Genomic DNA, 21134 nt, shown 5'->3' on the forward strand with positions numbered 1-21134 from the left:
ACATTTTATTACGCACTCGCTAAAAATATGTTAAAACAATATCTAGTAACAGTAGTGGTTCAATTTAAAATTAAGTAGTCGGTTAAAACACAAAAATGTATTGTTTAACAAAAGTATTATGAAAATGAATCACTTTATAAAGCAAAACGTACATTTCTATAGCTGATTATAGCTGCCTTAAATAATTAATTACCAGTTTTAGTTTGGCTAATACATTTAGCAACAAATTAGTTATGCACAAAAATCAGATTTCTTAATTGATAAATAAGTTTTAAAGTATCACTTAAACTAAATTTGCTTAACAACCTTTTAATTTAGTCAACTACTTTTAAAACCAGCTTTATTGTACGATTTAGCTGTTTTATTTATAGTAAAAAATATTTAATTAGTTCTAAACTGTTTTGTTAAATTAAAAGCTCATTGAAACTTTTGTTTTTATTCTTCAAAAATTGTTTTAAAGTTGTAAAAGAAACTTAGATAAATAAACTTCTAAAAAATGTTACCCATTAATATTTTTATATTTTAGTTTATTTAAGTATTTCAAGACTTAAAGTGTACATATTTGCATGTGTTATTTTTATTATATTTACTATTTAACATGTTTGAAATCATTTTGCAACAGTATAAAAGAAAATAAATATTTATTATATTTATTTAAATCGTTTTATTTTCGATATAAAGTGGAACATCACCTAGTTTTCAACAAAAATTCCAGCTTTATCACATTTTATAAGATATGCAGGTAGGACAGAATAAAATTTTTATAAATCTACCTGTAAATTAAATTCAACAAAAGACATTGTAAACAAACTTTGCTTAAACTAGAAGATATGAAATTCTTATAATAACTCTGAAACAGTTAAACAAACTATTTTGCAAGCAGCTAATAACTTTACCTTTTATTAAAGCTTCTACTGTAGGCCACTTTATCAAGGAATTTGTTTTTATTTTAAATTTATGGAGAATCCTAAAGTTAAAGAGTTATAATGCTAAAGCTCGCAGATAAAACAAAGTCAAAAAATATTTATTAAGATGTTTTATATACTTATTTCTCTTAACTAAAAAGTATTGCCTAATTTACTTTAATATAAAGGGCGTACTTAAATATTCAAAGCTATGTCAAAATTATTTATCGGTTTGACTTCTAACTTGGTAAAATGCTAACTATAAAAAGCATATAGTAAAGTTCAAGTAAGTAGTGAAGTAAACTTAAGAGTTTTTCTGGTTATATACATTTTGAAAACTGAAAAATAAACTATAAGTCTTAAATAATTCTGTATTAAAATCCTGTCATTTCAAATTTAACTGATACAGAAAACATTTGTTCTAGTATATAAATGATGCAATTCATTCAGTAAGAAAAACTTGAGGAGAAATTCAATAAAACTAAGAATAAATATTCATAGATGTCTTAAACCTGCTATGAACCTTTTTGTTTTGTTGTTAAGTTGTACTAATTTTTTATATATATGATCTCTAACCGGTAACTAAAAGTATATCTTTTTTGTAAGAATTATTAACATGATTGTTATAATCAATAAAGTTTAGAAACTCTGACGTCCTGGTAGATAAAGAACAACCTTTTTATTCTAATAAAAACAAAGTCGTAAAAACGTTAGCTTAAAATAAAAAAAAACAGCAAAGCTAGAACTATCTTATTTTAGGATACAATACTGAGTTTTATTAAAAAAAAGTCTTAGTTGTTTGCTTTTTGAAATGTTAACATATTTTATAAAGTACATACAAACTGACTATTGTTATAGTTTTTTAGTTATACTAGATTAAACTTAAAACATTTTTAACCTACCTAAAGTTTAAGATTTCAACAAAACAGTTTAGAAGCTAAATTACAAACTATAACTAATAAAAACTAAAAAAAAAGTTTAACTTTTGTTGTTTTAAAATAACAACTTTAAATAAGTTTGCAAAAACTAGATGTTTTTTATTTGTCTTGAAATCCTCAGAAAATGATTAATTAAAAGATAATTTTTCAAAGAAAAAAAATTATAAGTATAAGTAATTTCTTTTATAGCTGTCTAAATTAAACTTTATTATTATAACTAATAAAGCTAGTACCAATTTTAAAATCAAGAAAATGTTTTGGATAAAAATTACTTATTTTATACATTTCATAAAAACAAAATAGTTAGTTACAGAGTCAGCTATTTTCTAGTAAAGATTGAGAGTTTTTCATGAGTGTCTGTTTCAATACACTTAAATTAATCGAGCTACTATTTTAAAATTTACATGTTAATAAATTCAAAGTTTATGTAAAATACATAAAGAAAGCTTTACGTATTATTCATCAAAGTCACATTTATGTCATTCATCAAGATCAAGAAAGTATAAATTACGATAATTAAAAGAATGAATACAAAAAATAGCTGTTATATGTTTAGATATGTTATCAATGTTATCAGAGACAATTAGATACTTCAAGCAGATTTATTTTCAATGAGATTTTTTTAAACCTCTAAAATTGTGAACTACCAAAAAAACCTAAAGCCTAAATGTCCTATATTTCTTTGTAACTAAGCACATAAAAATTGGTTACTTATTTTTTTGAATATGTATAATCAGTATCTTTACATTTATTAGAAAAATTTTAGTAATATACTAAACCAACTTAACTTATGAATAAAAATATTTTACTATTTACCTAAGAATAAAAAATAAAACGTCTTTTTATCAAAAGTATTTTTATTAGTTTTATTTAACTTCTACAAACTGAATAATCTTTTTTTTTTCGAAACAAATAGCTGTTTTAATAAAACAGTATCATTTCTTTCTGTACAAAAAAATAATAACTATGTGTAAAGTTGAATAGTTTTTAATACTTTAAAATACGCTAACTACTTATTGATAACCGTTGTAAGTAGCAAAATTAAGTAGACTAGTTGCTTTATTTAAATTTATTCAAAGTACATAAAAAAAGAAAAAAACGTAGTTAGGTACCAATACAAAATGAAAACGGAACTTATTTTTGATAATTTAAAGCAAACGTTAAAAAAATTATGAATAAAAAAAGTGTAAATTTCATTAAATGTTACTGATAACTTTTTACTAAATTAAATCTAGACAATTTAAAAAATATTTTGAACTAAAATAGTAAAACTTGTATCTGTTCAATAATATAAAAAATAGTTTGAGATAAGAGTCATGTATTAGTTTTGTATATTCAAAAATAAATAAAACAAAAAAAAAGCTTCTCGTAAAGCTTCTTTTTTAGAATGAATAGCTGACAGATTTTTCAAAAACGTTTTGATCTGTTAAGTTTTTTTTATATATAGCTGTCTTTAAACTAAAAAAGTTAGTACCAATTTAAAAAAACAAGAAATTGTTATGTATTCTTAAACTTTTATAGCATTTAACGTGTAAAACATTCTAAAACTAAAAAAGAACTTAATAATAAATTGTTTAAAAGTTAGTAAATGTTATATTTAATTTTCTAATAAACAATATTTAAGCTTTTTATCAGTTAACTTGTTCAGTATAACGAGTACTCATAAAACTGATTACTCAAAAACAACTATTTTACTCAGTAGCAGTTATTTTAGAACAATCGTACGCATCACTTAAAAGATTCAGCACACATTACAACTTTTGGGACAATTATTTCTCATGGCAACCATATACTGGTTGTATTTACAATATCCCCTTCTTTCTAGTTCGTAGCAGGATGGTGCTTTGTCTTTACAAGCTAAAAAATATTTTTTTATTGTTTTTTAGGCTATAATTTTAGCAAAATAAGTTTAATAAAATTGTTAGGTTGCAATCTAGAGTCAAATTTTTTTAAGTAGAGTTAAAAAAGTACTTAAGTTGCAAAAAAAAATTGTTTATATGGATTTTTTTTCTTTGTTTTTAAAGCTATGTAAAGTATATCAAAAATCTATAAACACCAAAGTAAACAAGCAAGAATTTTGGTATACATCAACTTCTATTTTTAAGAAATAAATGTACTTAAAAAAACTGCAAATTGTAAGTGCATATCTATATCAAAACTTGCAACTAAATATAAGCAATGGAAGCTTCCAGATATAAATAAAATACACTGTAGACCTTACTGAAACACCAAAAAATTTTTCAATTTTTTTTTAAATATTCTATGTACAAGTGCACACTTTTGCAAACCCTGACATAGAAAATAAAACAACTAACTAGTCAAATTTCGACCAAACTTGTCGTTTGTGACGTGTTTGTTGACGTCGCAGGTCTGGCAGCAGTAGTATTCCATCCACATCTCAGAGCAGGAACGTCTCATCGTGTTTTTCCAAAACTTGCAGTCCTCTTAAAAAAACAGAAAAATTGTTTGAATGAGTGTAAATAGTTATTTGAGAAACGTTTAAGCATGATTAGCTTAGATTATTAATATTAAACCTTTAATCAGTAAATTAATTGTATGTTTATATAATGTACTGACCTACATCCTTAGATTCTAATACATTAGTATATCTAGTGTACTTACTTTCGTTAAAAAAGTTTTTAGTTGTCGTAAAATGTTTGAATTACTTAACTGAATGTGTTACTAAACTATGATTTAAAGAAATTTTACAATTATTATTTACTTCTATCTATTACAAGCCAATAAATGCATGCATATGTACTTTACACAAAAAAAAACTTACTTTTTTTGTCATAGCAACTAGGCTTCTTGGTGGTGACTCTGTATGCAGTTACAGTTTTTCTTGTTGTTGTAGTTGCTGTTGTTACTGCCCAATGTTTGGAGCAGCTTTTGCAGCAAACCTTGAACAGCTGGCCACTTCGCTGGCACGAGGATCTGTTAGTCAAATGTAATTTCATACATTTCTTTAATGAATAAAATAAAACAAAACATAACAAACTGAAATATTATACTTGTAGAATAAGTATGAATTTTTGGAAGGTGCAAGAAAAAAACTTTAGTTTACTGAATGCTTGCTAATGGTAAATCTCTACGCAAGTGTAAGAACAAACAAACAAAGTTTACTCATATTAATCATTATTAAAAAATATCAAAATTCTATTTTACGGAAACTTTTTTTTTTTGAACAAATTTTTTAAAGTTTTTTCATTTCAAATACTTCTGTAGAAAATCTAGAAAGTAATTTTTGTAAAACACAATCATACTTGGTAGCAAAGTGGGGACAGGTAGTAGTGTACATGTCATAGCAATTTCTAAGCTTCGGTGCCTCAGTTGTGGCTACAAGTGAAGGTACATTTGAAGGGTTGTCTTGCTTGTACCTAAGTACGTTTCTCTTCATGTTGGGGCAACTGTACAGCAAGTTCAACTGCTCTACGTCCTTCAACGAAAGCTGTTTCCTCTGAAAACTATTTTAGTTTTAATACGAAACTTAAGTTTGTTAAAATAGAGTTTTAAAGTTACTGAGAAGGGGCACTAAGAATTTAGCAGCATAAAGTTGTTGGTGTTTGTATAAGAAAAGTATTACAGAAGAAAAACTAATGAAGGTTTTATTTTTATGATATTGTGGGACATAAATGTTTTTTTTGTTATAGGTAAGTAATTTTTTTTTAAATACACAAAGAAAAAAAAGCTATCAAATTATAAGTTACATACTTTGTTTAACACTCTAAAGTCAACCTACCTGAGTTTTGAGGGTCTGTTTAGTGTTGCGGTCCACCATGGTCGCTTTTCCGTTTTTGGTAAAGGCGAAGCTGCTGTAGTGCATCAGCGAGCCTACGTCATAATCGCTTCTGAAACTGTTTATTTCGTAAGACCTGAACTTCACAAAGTTCTGTTGGAGACCTTGAAATTTTTTAACGTTGTTCTTTAATTAAAGGCCGTACTTTTTTTTGAAAATGCAATAGCAATTATGATTTTGAAAATAATACAACACGTTGACACTTTGTAGAGCTGAAAATGCTAAGGTAATAACTCTATTATGGTGTAGAGTAGTTGTAAAACATAATATAGGATCCCTGAGAAAACATTAAAAATTTCTATTAGCTTTTGATACAAATAAGTTTTTTTCTGATTTCGGTTATTTTAAGAAAATAACTTGAAGTTAATCAAATATCAAACTTTAAATGCATCGACAAGTAGATTTTACTAAATGTTTTTTATTGTTAGTTCTATTTGGATATTGGTACAAGAAATTTTGTTTTTAAACATAAATAAACATTTCAAATGAGTTTAAAGCTTCTAAAGTTACAAACATGTTACTAAAAAAATTTTCTTTAACCCGAAAACTATCTTTATAGAGGTAAATTTTTAGTTTTGTTATGTAAGCTTGTACTTACTTTTAGTTTTTGACTTGCACGAACTTTATTTATCAAGTTCTTTAAACAATTAAAGTAAACTCTTGATAAATATCAGAATAGTTAAAACATATTTATTTCAAATATTTAATCAAATTTTTATAATTGTTTCAGTATTTAATGATAACTTAATATTTCGATCTTAAATTATTTCAACGAAACTTCATTTAAAAAACAACATCAACTAAACAAAATGTACCGGGCACGATGTTGTGGTACTGAACTTGGACGTTTTGGTCGCGGTCCGGTCTCGAGTGCTCGTGCCAGAACCCCAACGCGTGCAGGGTCTCGTGAAGGGCGGTGGCCTTGTTCCAACACGGCGGTGATAACGATATCTGAAAAAGTTTTAGGCTTGGGAATTCCCCTAAGTTAAATATTTTGTTGTTTTACATAGACTCTAAAAGTCAATTGCAACTTACAGACTAAATCGAGTGTCGGTAGTTGTTATAGGATATTGTGGTATAAGTCCGATATAAAACTTGTATCAAAAAATAGACTATGTTATCGAAATACATTTAATTTAATATTTTTGTTATGCTTAAGAGTTTTGAAATAATAGTTTGCAATCTATGATTTTCAAGTAACTTAGTTTAAAATAAATTATTATGTTTTAATTGGGTGGGTGTCATTTATGCACGAGGGGACAGTTTTGCACTGACACTTTTGCACGACGTTACATTTGCATAGCAACATTTTTGAACGAAGCTTCACTTTTGCACGAGCGTCCCTATGCACGCTTCTAATTCAAAAGTTTAAATAAACCAAATATAAAATTGACGCTCGTTTAAAAGTGCCCCGTTCCCGTTTTAATTTTTTTTAATTGTTGAAGTACTAAACTTTATAAATTGATAAAGAAAATTACTGAAATGTTCAAGTTTTAGAATTTGCTTTAAAACTTACCAGAAATAGATTAACTTGTCCTCTCGGTTTTGGAAAAAAAAAAACTTTAGAATAGAAAAATAAAAACTAAATTGTTTTAAAAGTGCGTAATAAAAAAAAGTTTCATGTATTATAAATATTAAACTTTTTTATTATGAATTAAAAGATTGTTTAACAACTTAAAACATTTTCTTTTGTAGAACAAATTTATAGTCTATACACCTATAAGTTTTGTTTGCTATGCACATAACTTCTAACTTGAACTCTGTGTTTATCAAACTCCTACAGCATGACTTTAATGTTTATATATATACAATAAATAAACATGAAAAGTATGCAATCGTTACAAATCTTTCAAATGTGGTTTATGAAATTGACACTTGGCTTTCAACTGACACTTGTGGCTCAACAAATACCACAAAAATACTTGGGAATTGTTGGGAATGCGCAGATAGTTACATATGTAACAACCCTGTAAGCCGCATGTAGATCAAGTAAAATACAGCTGTTGTGTTGTTAAAAGTTGTTTGACAAAAATCTGTGCAAAAGTGTAAAAATATTAAAAAATTACTGTAAAGATTTCAAAAGTCTCACTCTTTTGTTATGAAAAAAATTAGTTGGTAAAATTGAAAAAAATTACTTCGGTCAATTGATAATTTTTGCTGAACTACAATACAAAAATCTACCAAAGTTTTTATTACCAGCTCTTCATTAGTTTTTTGTTTAATGTTTTTGCCTGATACTTATTTTTGTTCGAAATTTTCAATAAATAACAGTTTATTACTTAAATTTTAGTCTATTAAATACTTTTAAAACAAAATCATAAAAACATTTTTTACCCACAACAAAATATGTGCTTTTTACTAAAATAAAAAAAATCAAATTTTATCAACAAGCATTTCTAAACCTTTAAATAAACTACATAAATGCACGAGTTAAAATTTTGCACGGTGGGTCATTTTTGCACAAGAGTAAAAAAAATGCAGAAAACAAAAACATGTAAAACAACAGAAAAAAGAAGATAAATAATAATAAAAAATATAAACTAAAACTAACGCCATGCCTGTACTCTGTGGCCCCTACGGAAGTGAAGCACCCACCCTTGTTGTCAAAGTAACTGATGTAGCGAACCTGGTTGGTCCTCCGCTCCAACCTGATGCAGGAGTACTTCCTGAAATCCTCCGCCGCCTCCATGATCGCCTCCCGACCCAACTTTCCTGAATAAAAATAACGTTTATAAATTTTAAATTGTGCATGCAAATACTTTTGTAGAATATGTAGTTTTTTGCAAAAAAATAGCTTTGTTTTTCAATTAAATTTACCTGGATATGTTTAGAATTTTTACTATTATGTACTTATTGATAAAATTTACTGAAAAAAAAGTTTGTGATACCATGGAATAATAGTGTACTGATTGTTCTCTATAGTTGTGTTTAATAACTTTTGTTGTGAAAATTTGAGTTGTTTTAAAGCTAGAAAAAACTTCATACAATTGGAAAGTTAAAGAATAAAAGCTGGTATAAAAAATACTTTTTAGTTCATACTGAAAAACTTAACATTAAAACAACTAAAAAACATTATCAATCAATCTCTAAAATAAGTTAAAGTAAGCGTTTTTTTTTTCGAAAAGTTTAATGCAGTTGAAGTTTAAGTAAAACCTTTAAATATTTAGAAATTCTGCAATGGAATTATAAATGTTTTGGTCTGATAAATTTTACGGCATTAAATATTTTTTTGCTTGTTAAATGCGTTTTTTAACACTTAATGGCTGTTTAAAGCGTTGAATTAAGTTTTTTCAATAGTAAGTAAATACTTATAGTTTTTTCGTTTCCTTAAACTATAAACTATTGCATACTTAAAATAATTATTTAGTTTAAAAAATGAATACTTTAGTAGTAAGGATTTTGAAAAAAAAGCTTTTTGAAATTTAAATATATTTAAAACGACATAACAAATAACTTAGACTGTACTACAGTACTGTACTAGGTTTTAAAAAATATCAAATTTTTCTTTTGTTGTGGTGAAAATTGTTTCTTTAAAAAAGACTCTCTTTAATTTTTAAATTTAAAGTGTTTATTTATTAAGCTTGATATATTTTCATAAACCAAACTCTTATAAAAGTTAGTTTGTAGTTTTTTATATCAAATATTTTAAAACATAATTTTTCAATCAAAGTGTTTAAAAACAAAGCAATTGTTTTAGATTTTTAAGTATAAACTCACAAATATTTAAGATAGCTAGGTTGTTTTAGGTTTATAACATATCTAAAATAAAAGCAAAACAATATTTCACCTATATTAGGTCCTATTTGATACGGAACGATATACTGCAGTCCTTCAGAACCATACCTGCTGTAGAACTTCCACAATGGTAGGTTTGAAGCTACTGCGTGCTGATTTGCAATATTCCCACCTTCAACATTCGCACTCGTCTCGAAAGCAATGTGGTTTTTGACGACTTCGTTCGGAATCGAAACGTCCCCTCCAAATAAGTCTGTTTGAAAAACTTGGGTTATTGTCATATACATAATTTTTAACTTATCGTATATTTTTTCAAAATTTAGTTGTTAAAGTACTTACAGTTTGCTAATAAACTACTAAAAATTGATTTTTTTGTTTTTTATGCAACCATAGTAATGAGTTTTTACAAGTCAACTCATTTAACTTACGTTCCAACTAGTTATATCGCGATTAAGTATGTAGCCTTTTATCATTTTAAAAACTTTTTGCAGAAGTTACCTGTTGTCGGATTCGGTTGTTCAATACAGTTGCAGGTCAGGCAGCCATTTTGGTCCAATTTTCTGCCGAACAAACACCTCTCCTCACATTTGTCTTCCGATTGTTCGGTGCAGTTCGCTCCCTGTTTGCGAAGGAGCGTCTCTGTGATAAAATCCGTTTTTACGTTTAAAATTAGATTAAAGTAAAAGTAGTTAAACAATCAGAATTATGATTGAAAAATGAAACTGCATGAAACAGTAAAAAGTTTCAGAACAAATAATGCTTTGCGAACATCAAAAAAAAAACTACTTTTGTAATAAAAGAAAATAAACAAATAAAACCATAGCTGCCTCATTTTAAATAAAATAAGTTAATTTATATAACAACTTTTTCAGCAGTATTTTAAAAATTATATTATATATATTCCAATATAGAGAATCAGCTCCACTCAAAATGCTGACCATAAAACTCTTTTTACGTTTAAATTTTGACAACTAGCTCTTTTTAAACCAAAAAAATATTTTGTTTTTTAACAAAGTCTATGTGTTAGTTAAATCTTATTGACTGTAACTGCTATTTATTTTGAAATATACAACAACTATAATGTACACTTACAAACTTACGTACGTTTAGCGCAACTGTTAATTTTCAACACAGACAAGTTGAGTTTTCCCGAATCACTGTTTGAACTGAATATCTCATCGCAAAAACTTTCAGAGTTTTCAGTTTGCGCTTTACAGCAATAAACCGTCAGTAGTACTGTTAAGTTTGATAAAAAGTTAGAGTTTTGTTTTAGACCAGATCAAAAGATATAAGTACTTTTGTTTTTTTTTAAGTATGCGCTCGTGAAGTTTAGCTTAAGGAAGCTTTTGTACCTATGCACACCAATACCTAATTATTTAAACAACAGTTTTCAAAGCTATGACGAGCTTTATCTTAAGATTTTATTGTGGTTGTAAAAGTTTACACTTATGTTAAACAGTTAGATTACGACATAAACATTTGTAAAATATAATAAACGAGTTTGGTTTTTAAAATTGGGAAACATTTTTATCCACAACAAACATTAAATGATTCCAAAATTTTTTATTTTTCTTTCTTTAAAACAATTTATTAATTAAAAAAAAAAAGAGTTTAAAAAGTAACATACTTATAAAGATTTTCTTCGAGCAAAAACTGTTTTGCGATAGAAAAGCAAGCGAGAAGTACTGTAAGTAAGGAAACCTGTTACAGTTTTTTTTAATATAACTAGATTTAAAATAAAAGTGTTTTGTCTTTTTGGAGTATGTGCTTTTTAAGCAAAACTTAAGGGAGTTTTTTTAACTTAAACGTACAGTTCTTTAAAATAATTATTTTCAAAGTTTTGAAAAACATATACCATAGTTTTATTCGTTTAGGTAAAATTTACACTTGTACATCACAGTTACTTATTTATCATGTTTAATCATCGACAAAACATGATAAATGAGTTTGGTTTCTAAAATTATGAAAATTTTTCATTCACAATAAAAAATAAATATTTCCAGATTTTTTTTTAAATCAATTTTTTGTATATTTTTGAAACAATTCAGCAATTTCACAAGAGCTAAATTTAAATAGTAACAAGTTTATAAGGATTCTGTTAGATCAAAAACTGTTTTGCGATAGAAAAGCAACTTTGTATGTAGAATGAAAAATTTTAGCTAGTTAAGATATTTGCCTGGATATTCTACATTAAATATGCTTATCTAAACTTTAGACTTTTGGAGTTAACTATCTAAATCTTATTTTAATTGTTTAAAGAAGCTAAAAAGGTAAAAACCTAACCGTATAGCAGCTATAAATAAAATAAAAATTCTACACATTATAGTTTAAACCGTTTTAATTACGTAGCTAAAAACGTTTTTAGGTCATTTGATGATCACTTGTGCACTACTAAAATATTTATATTGCTATAATTGCCATAAAAAAACAACTTAACAAAAAGCACAATTATAAAAATTTAACCTATTACGACCTTAATAATAAGATAAAATGTAGAAGTATTAAAACTCAATTTAATACACAAAAAAAATAACTGTAACAGTTGTCCAAAAATAAACAAAAGTACTTTTTTTTATAAATATGAATTAATTTAACGTATTGAAATATTTTCTAACACTTTAAAAAATACCTGCAAGTAATCTAAGATAACTGAAAAGCATTTCTTCACCGTAATGTTTGTGCTTAAAGTATGTTTGCAACAAAATTGAAAAATAAAAATGCGTCTCTTATAAGCCTTTCCGATGTGAGCCCTCGAGGCTTTTTGACAGTTTTTTAAAGACGGGAAGCTATGATTGTTACGTCATAATTCGGAGTAAGAAGAAACGGAGCCTTAAAAAAGCCCGATACCCCAGAAGTCTTAGGGCACCTGCAATTAGGACTTGCAATATAAGAGTTCGAGTTACTAGACGTTTATTCGCACGCTTTATTCTTTTTTAAAGTTGTTGTTTAATTATTAGATTAAATATTTTAACGTTCAAAATGTAAAAATTTATATTTTTTCATAGATTTTAATAGAAACTTTGATGTCTAGAAAATTTAAATTTTATTAGTATGAAAAATCAATTTTTAAAATAAATTAAGGTTATCTTTTGTTTTTTTGTACTTTTATTTTATAACCTGACTAAATTTAAAATATAAAATTGCTTACTACAAATACTAAAACCAAATAACTAAAAATATTTTTTCTTATTAAAATACTTTAAAAAAATTATTACTGTTTTTAATAAAATGAATTAAAAATTTTGCTATACACTGTTTTTTAATTTGTTAGACATTTTCAAATCTACGTAACCAAATCAAACACAATAAGCTGTTTTTTTTTGTTTGTCCTTTTCTTAACCTTTTCTTTTTTATATTGTAGCAAAAGGATTAACATTTTCAAGAGCTTTTTGTAAAGTTATGAACGAGCAATTTATGGCGTAGCAATGCGAACCTGCGTAACTTCCAGATTAATTGTCATTTATTCTATTAAAAACTAAAAAAAATTTCAGATAGTGACATAGCTGTTGATTAGACATAGCTATAGTTTTATTAGTTGGAAGCTAGTTGATCGACTGTCTGAACTCAAAACTGTTGCATAAATTGATGGACTTTGGTTTGTTTGCATAAACTTTTTTCTAATCAACAACTCTGTATTACTAAGATTTTATACTATTTGTGTTATGGAACAGTTCCAATTAAATCAAGTCTTTTTGTAATTTTTCTGAAAAAAAAAACTACCACTAAGAGATAAAATAATGTGTAGTAAAGCAATTTCTCATGTTATATCAAAATTTTTCATTTAAATTTGTATTAATTGAATCAGTTGAACATAATTTTAAATCCAAAAATCATACTTTATTTAACAACGCACTCCCGGTTTAAAACGCGTAAATATGCAGCAGGTAACTTATGTATTGGTTATACTTGGTGTAAATATTATCTCTTAAAAAGTTTCAAAAATTGATTTATTTTAAAAGCAAAATATTATATAACTATTCTTAAAGTGGTCAATTCGTTAAAAAAAAGTGTAACAGTTGCATTTAGAACCATTTATAACAAATTTTAGTAATTAAAATGAACTAAACGTAGAGCTTTGGCAAATTATTAGTTAACTACATAAACTGACATACAGTAAAAACAGTATTCTATATAATCTAGTTAACTTTTTCGGTTTATATTTGTAAAGTATGAGGTAACAAATGAAAAAAAAGCAAGGTGTTTTTTTTAAATACTATTTTTATTTCTACTTTTAAACACTAATAACTTTGTTCTGTTTATTAACAGTGTATAGACGTTACATCTTTAATTTTACAACCTTTAATTAAGGTATATTAATAAGTAGTTGTTTTTTTTTGAACAACCAATTTGTACCACACTTTGAGAAATAAAACGTAATTTTTACCAAGTCAGTTTTGAAGCTCAGTGTTTTTGAAACTACTTAAAAATAAAAAAACAAGTATAGAAATTTAACTAGTAATAAAAGTTTTACTAATAAATTGTTGTTTTATATTTAAAAGCTTATTTTTTAAAGTTTTCGTTTAGCACTAATTTGTTTTTGAATAGTAACAATGAAAGTACACCTTAACATTACTAAACTTTGTTTACAAAAAAAATACAGAGTCGTTTAGTGTGCACAATTTTTTTAGCAGAGTTTACTGAGCATAAATTTGGAAAGTTTTAGGAGCCTCATCATATATTAATACCTTTAACTTGTCGAACATAACTGCATCTGACTACTTTAACATATTTTAATTGATTTTTATCAATGTTATCAATATAATTATGAGAGCTTTTTGCTATTGGTCACATCTTTTGTTTATAGATTTTAATTTACAAACATGCTGTTTTTTTTGAACCTAATGTTTTGTGTTTCATTAAACTAAATTTTATTAACATTTTTAGTACATAAGGTTTATTTTAAAGTTTTCAAGACATATGTTTTTCCATAATATTATGTTTTAAAAATTATAGTTTACAACTAGTTAAATTATATCTCATTTTAACGTACATTAATATACTTTACTGTTTATTTTTTTATGATCAAGCATTAACATGTTTTCCAAAGTTTAAATCCAGCTAATCCCGATAACTTGAAATAAAATATATCTACATGTCAGATAAAACTTTAATAGACGAAACTTAAACTTTTCATAAGGTAATTAACAGAAAAAACTATTTTTATGCACAGCAAACGCAGTTTTATCTTTTAATTTAGTGTTTGATATTTAAAGCAGTCTATGTAACTTTAAGTTTTTATATAGTTTATTTAGACGAATGAAAATAAAAACACCATGCATTTTAAATTGATAATAAAATGTAAAACTAATTAATTTAAAAAACTGTAAATCTTTGCAGTTGTGTTACTTTCTCATCATCATTTTCACAAATTCTGTTTGAAAAAACTTGTTAGTTATGTTATAGTTATTAAAAAACTAAAAAGTTATAATTCATTTAGCGCGTTATGTAGTTCTTGTTTACTTAATATTTTTTTTTAGTGTAAAGTATGATATTGTTTATCGGTCAAGTAAGCAAAAAAAAAGTTTTAAACTACATATTCTTATACAAGTTTACTTAAGAATTAAAAAAATAATGTAAGAAAATCACACTTTGGAGTTAATCTATATGAACAGTGTTTTTAATTTAACATGGAGAAACGTTGACAGTTTTTAATAAATTGATTATTTTCAAGTTGTTGTTATGTTCAAACGAAGTTATTTCGTTCGTTCCCCTTTTTTATTAAGTACTACAAAAATTAATAAGCTTTGAACATTTGTTGTACTATATGTGTATAACTATGTTTTTGCGAATTGTTTAAAGGCTGATTAAAAATAAAAAAATTTGCTATTTATTAGTTTTTAGTTTTTGTTTGTACTGTCAAAAGTATTTTACATCAAACAGTTTTTGTTTTCAAAGTTTTTTTTTTATCTTAGCTTAATGAAAGCTCTACTCAAGTTTATAAAAACAACTTGCTTTGAACATAACTTCAAACTTCTGTTAATACACATACTACAGTGCTGTATTAAATTTTAAAGCTATCAACTTCTTCACTGTTAAACTAAAAACACCACCATGCTTACACATGTTTCTGAAACAAATGAGTTAATTAAGGAAAAACGTGATTTTATCTCGCGGAAAGAACACATTACACATTAGCACTATGCATACTGTAGGTACGCGCGCAAAATTTCAAAATCAATACTCTGATAAATGATCGCTGAAAATTCTTAAACCGAAGCTGGAACAACAAAAAAAAAACTAGATCGTATTAACCATTCCAGTTTTGTTACGTTTTTTTAGTCTTTTTTTTTCTTGATTCCTTGCAGAAGCCTGTACTTCCCATGCTTTTGTTTGACCCGAAAACAAAGCGTTGCGGCTCGTGTCGCAGCGTGTTTTGGTTTTTTCAATGTTTTCACACGAAACACGGCAACAGTGTTGCCGAATTGATTTTTATAAAATGGTTTGAATATTTCATGATGACAGCGGAAGGTGTTAGGGTGTCAGATTCGAGCTGGCAAAGTAAGAGTTTTGTTTTTTAATCTCTATTTCTTTCCGATTCATTTTTTTTTTGAATTTGTGTTTTTCTTTGATGCTGCATGGAATTTTCTGAATGTTGAAAATTTTGTTGTTACCTCGAGTAAAAGTTTAACAGGAAGTTCAAGAGATCAACGCGATTTCATCTGATAATAACTTTAAGTAGTTCCAGTCGGGCTTGAGCTTGATACAAATCAAGATAAGTATTTTTTTAAAAGCAAGTGTGTTTACACTTTGGTAAGCTTACAGTAGAAGTGTAGGTTTTTCAACACACAAATCACCTTCGCAGGAAAACAACTCGATATTATTCACAACAAAAGCAAATAAAGTATTTCGCACAGTTGCGATGACGCAAACAAATTATCCTCCGAAAAGACAACAGAAAATTGCTACTTCCCAACAACAGTATGCTTCCAAAATACGTTTTGTGAAATATTAATGCCGTAAGTCGACAACAGCCCGAAAAGAGGTATTAAAATTAATGTGTTTTCGAGTGGAAAGGAAAAGAGCTAAAGCGCTGTAAGTGCGCAAAAGTTCCGCTTTTTGCAAAAGTTTCAAACGCTCAAACGAAATCCCTTTTACTTAGCGTTTTGAAAGAAAAGGCCTCACGCCGCCAATAAATTATGCAGAAACTCAGCCATGGCGATAAGAACAAATAAAGAGCTTGCCATAAACTTTAAATTGCAAGCTTTTGTGAGCGTTCCACAAAAGGTGTAAGTTTTTTTGTTTTTGGGATGCAAGTTAAACCCGCAAGCAACGAATTTGGTTTAAAGAAATTGCGGAAAAGTGTTTTATCAAGATAAATGCAATTGTTTAATTTGTGCTTGTTATAAAAACAGTACCCTAGATGATTTGTTTTTTGAAGTATCTCAAACTTTGTGGAACTAAACTTAATATCAAAAAATTATAGTTAAACTCAATGAATTTGGATATTTACATAAAAACACTTATAAATAATAATATATTAAGTTTAAAGTTTGTTAAATTTAATTTGTTCCTTTCATTAAAAATATAGTCAGTAAAAAATTACCATATATTTAAATGATCAATAAAAACAGGTAAGTATTTTTTTCTTTTACTATAAAAAACATATAACAACTTTAATTATCTATAAGATAAAATGTAAATTTTATATAATGTTTTTAAGTATGAATAAAAATAAAAATTAATAATATAGAAATAAAGCAAAACAATGTTTTTTCAATAGTATAAACTTCAAATAGAAAATAGTTTTTTTTATTTCTTACTTCCGAATTGTTAAACAAAGAGTAATAAATAAGTAATTTTTATTTGAAGTTCGTTAAAAATAATAAATTAGACTTAAACAACTCACTCCAAAACTCTCTGGTTTCTTAAAATCCTCGTCTCATTAAAATATTTTTGATAATTTTTAGTCCTCTTAATTTACTTGATTGTAGAAAAAAATTAAAAAGAGTATTTTAACTATAGAACTTGAAATCATAAGTATACATTGTTTACTTAAAAGACTTATTTCGAGACATATTTAGTACACATTAAAATATTACTCTACGCAGCTCAAGCTCAAAGTTTCTGATTTTTTATTTGTTTATCATTCGAAAATATTTTTTTCATTTAAAAATGTTTAATATTTTATGTAAAATTTATTCAAATCTTGATAATTGACTTGTCCGTGTCTCGTTGCCTTACAATGATTAACAAGTTAAAAAAAAAACACTTTCTCACTAGCTAAAATTCAAAATTCTAAAGATTTTCTCAACTTACCACTTAACGACATTTTATTATTATTATTTTAAATTACTATTTCCAACCTTCATAATTGAATTTTTAGAATTACTCTTATACTAGCCTCAACTTACCACTTAACGACATTTTATTACTGTTAAACAACTATCCCCAACTTTCATAATTGACTAATAATTTTCTTAACTTACCATTTTGAAATAGTAATTTTTTTATTTACAAATATGTGTTATTAATATTTCTAAACAATTATTTCCAACCTTCATAGTTGACTTGCCCGTCGTCATCGTTGTCCGCCTCCCGGATCATCTCGTTGATCTCCTCGTCCGTCAGCTTCTCCCCCAGGTTGATCATCACCTGCCGCAGCTCGCTCGCCGATATGAACCCGTTGTTGTCCTGAAAAAAAAATCCCCTCAATTAGGAACGTACTTTGTTTGTAATAATAACACAGCTTGTATCGTTTCTCTAGTAACTTTAGTGCACAAATGCTATAATTAATTTATTTTTACAAAATAAACTGCTAAGTTTTAAAGCAATATAAGATAATGTGTTTTTATGATGGGTAGCTGTCAATTAGGTACATACTTTGTTTGTACCTAGAGATTAACAACTCAGTTTGTATCATGTTTCTAATAAGTTGAAACTATCAAAAACTCACTTTTTACAAAATAAACTACTAGTATAACAAATATTTAATATTTTTTTTGATGTGCGTTACACAGACATATAGCAGTTTTTGTCGTGAAAACACAGAGCATTTGTTCAATATGACTTCACCTTCCGTCGTTCTTTAAATTCAGATTAAACTGATACATTTGTTTTATTTAAAAGGTAATTTTCCTTGCTTGTTAAATACTAAGATTGTTTTAAATGTTTTCCTAGTTGTTATAGTTATGTAGGTATTTGTTTAGTCTTATAGTGTGTATTCAAGTAATGTTTACTTTATTATGTAAAGTAAACATTTAATGTTAACATTTTACTACTTTAAGATAAGCTGTATTATTCTCGAGACAAAAATTTTTTGAGCCATTCAATCTAATATGAATAGCTTATAAAATATCTTAAAACTTGTTTAAACTTCATAAAGTTTTAAATTAGTTGATCTTAATGTATGTAAGACTAGAAAACAAGTAGTGTTAGTTTAACTACCATAAAAAAAGTTGTTTGCGATTGCACAAAAACTTTTATTAAACTTTTTATCAAAAAAATACTTAGTTATGATGTTTACTACAACTAACTAGTCATCATGTTGATAAGCTTTTTAAAAACTTATAAAAAAAACTGCTACTTAATTTATAACAAAAGTACTTCACTCGTTAAAACAAAACAAATACTTAACCTTTTTTAATCAAAAATACTTTCAACAGGAAAATGCAACAAAAATCACAGAAAGTAATTACAACTACCAACTTTCTAAAACAATTTCAAACAAAAAACAGCAAAACGTTTCTTATTCCTCACTTTATCAAAAACTTTGAAAGCTTCTTTGATGTCTGCTTCGGATTCGGGCTCCGAAAGTTTCTTCGACATCATCAGAATGAACTCATCGAAATCGACTGTTCCGTTTCCGTCCACATCCATCTCGTTTATCATGTCCTTTTATTTACAAGAACATATTACTATCTTTACTTATGTTTGTCACTGAGTTTAAGTTGATTAAAGGCAATTTTCGTGGCTTGGTAGATAAATGTTTTAATTTCTATAAAATTACTTTACTTAACTCAACGTGTCATATACTTTTTTGCAATCATAACTTTAGTTTAAAGTTTAAGCATAAAAAAAGGACTAAAAAAATATTTTGATCATTTTAATGTTAGGTACGTGTGCAATATTTTCAAGTTAAAACCTTTTTTAAAGATAAAGTTTTTCACTTTCATTTCTGAGAAAGTTACAGACAAGTAAACGTTTTTCAAATGCAAATTTTTTTAAAACTTTAACCTTGTAACATTTCTTTTAAACTTAAAAAATTTAGTATTTTATAAAAACAACTAACAATGAGTTCGTCCTGTGTGGGGTGCTGCCCCAACGACTGCATGACGATCCCCAACTCCTGAGAAGTGATCCTGCCGTCCCCATCCTTATCGAACAAGCAGAACGCCTCCTTGAACTCTGAATTAGTATTTAAATAGTTTTGTAACTTGCAACAGTTTGCAGTTTTATCAAAATCTTCTCAAGTTTTTAAAGCAACAAAAACAACTTTTTTATATTTTGTTTAAACACAACTTTAACAAACAGTTTAATTAAAATAGTTGATACGAGTACAAAAAAAATTAAATAAAAAATTAATTATTATTATACAACCTGCCAGCTGTTCCGCTGATAAATTCTGTGGGGTCATCATAGCCTGAAAAGAAATTAACTTTTTAATATGAAAACAGTGTTTAAATATTATTTGAGAGGCCAAAATATTTAATTTTTTTTAAATAAACTATGATGTGTTTATCCTTTATTCTAAGTATTGTTGATAAAAAATTGTTCGTTCAAATGTAGTTTTGATTATATCTTATAGTGTAAGCTTTAAATATTTTTGATATTAAAAGATTTATTGATTATTTCGAAAATTAAAAGTTAAAACAATTTCATGAAGAACTCGTAAGTTTATACAAATAAATTAATTTAGTCTCAAAAAGAATTTTGTTTTGTATTTGATTCTTAGTTAAAACAAAATTTTCAAAACTCTCTGCATCTTTTTTTAGTTTTTTTTGTGCTATGCGTTAATATTGATTAAAATTTTACAAACGTACAATTTTTAAACTACAAAATAACAACTAACCATTATTAACTGTCTTTTTATAACAAAAAATTGAAATTTACAAAACCTGCAAAAAAAAGTTATTGGAAACTAACTTTTTTATTGGCTTAGTAATTGCAAACAATAAAAAATCTCAAGCTGTAGTAAGTGGTTAAGGAAAAACAAAACTTAAAAGAAGGGTAATCGTTTAAAAATATACAAAAATTATTAAAAAATATCTTATTTCTGGTGTATAAACATCATTTTCGAGACTAAATATATTGTATCCCTAAATTCCCATTAACATGAAAACTAATACTCAAGAATAACCAAGAAGTATTAAAACAAATACTTTGTAGATATCTTTCTTTTGAATACTAGTTTTGCTTTCTTATTGTTAGTATTTTTGACTTGTATACTAGGTAAAGTTTGTTAACGAATGATATTACTAATACAAACTATATGAAGTCATATCATATTTTTTTTCAATTGTTCATTTGCAATAGTTTACGTATACTTTAATTTTCTGTTAAAGTCAATTGAAGAAGCAAAAGTTTTGCATGAAACTCTTATAAAGCCTCGATGCATAATTTTTAAAAAATTTATTGCTTAACATATAAATTAGAACTCGATTTAGCAATAAAAGTGCACTAAACTAAGCAAATATTTTTTAAGTTTGACGAGTAGAATAAACAAAAAAGATTAATAAATTTTAAAAATTTGCAAGTAAGTAAGCTAAATTAAGACTTGGTTAAATTGAAAATGAAAAATTTTCAAATGCGATGCGTCATCGG

The 21134-nt window shown here is 26.3% G+C and overlaps 2 protein-coding genes across 2 annotated transcripts; both read right to left on the reverse strand.

Annotated features, from left to right (window-relative positions):
* Positions 1-3584: 3584 nt before the first annotated feature.
* LOC145845198 (zinc metalloproteinase nas-12-like) lies at positions 3585-12051 on the reverse strand. The gene is made up of 11 exons (XM_082952621.1): positions 12004-12051; positions 10479-10610; positions 9873-10013; positions 9427-9627; positions 8191-8351; positions 6455-6590; positions 5583-5743; positions 5107-5300; positions 4626-4777; positions 4159-4287; positions 3585-3700 (listed from the first exon to the last, which is right to left on the reverse strand). Exons 1-11 carry the CDS (start codon positions 12032-12034, stop codon positions 3585-3587), a joined length of 1554 nt encoding a protein of 517 aa, XP_082808747.1. The 5' UTR covers positions 12035-12051.
* A 2549-nt stretch (positions 12052-14600) lies between these two features.
* Positions 14601-20446, reverse strand: LOC145844569 (neo-calmodulin-like). Its single transcript, XM_082951967.1, has 6 exons — positions 20383-20446; positions 19911-19953; positions 19603-19718; positions 19071-19205; positions 17870-18005; positions 14601-14745 (listed from the first exon to the last, which is right to left on the reverse strand). The coding sequence occupies exons 1-6, from the start codon at positions 20383-20385 to the stop codon at positions 14717-14719; spliced, it is 462 nt and encodes a 153-aa protein (XP_082808093.1). The 5' UTR covers positions 20386-20446; the 3' UTR covers positions 14601-14716.
* Between the last annotated feature and the right edge of the window lie 688 nt (positions 20447-21134).

Source organism: Thalia democratica, chromosome 9, assembly GCF_965202585.1.
Source record: "Thalia democratica chromosome 9, ktThaDemo2.hap1.1, whole genome shotgun sequence".
Classification (NCBI taxonomy): Eukaryota; Metazoa; Chordata; class Thaliacea; order Salpida; family Salpidae; genus Thalia; species Thalia democratica.

Bases quoted from the DNA above. Each gene is read 5' to 3' on its own strand.
- LOC145845198 (XM_082952621.1), bottom strand. From the start codon at position 12,034: ATGCTTTTCAGTTATCTTAGATTACTTGCAG. The intron at 5,301-5,582 runs GTAGGTTGACTT...AATAGTTTTCAG, and splicing joins AACAGACCCTCAAAACTCAG to AGGAAACAGCTTTCGTTGAA. The intron at 4,288-4,625 runs GTAAGTTTTTTT...TGTTTTTTTAAG, and splicing joins TAGTTGCTATGACAAAAAAA to AGGACTGCAAGTTTTGGAAA.
- LOC145844569 (XM_082951967.1), bottom strand. The intron at 19,719-19,910 runs GTTGTATAATAA...ATACTAATTCAG, and splicing joins ATCAGCGGAACAGCTGGCAG to AGTTCAAGGAGGCGTTCTGC. The intron at 19,206-19,602 runs GTTAGTTGTTTT...TGTAAATAAAAG, and splicing joins CCACACAGGACGAACTCATT to GACATGATAAACGAGATGGA.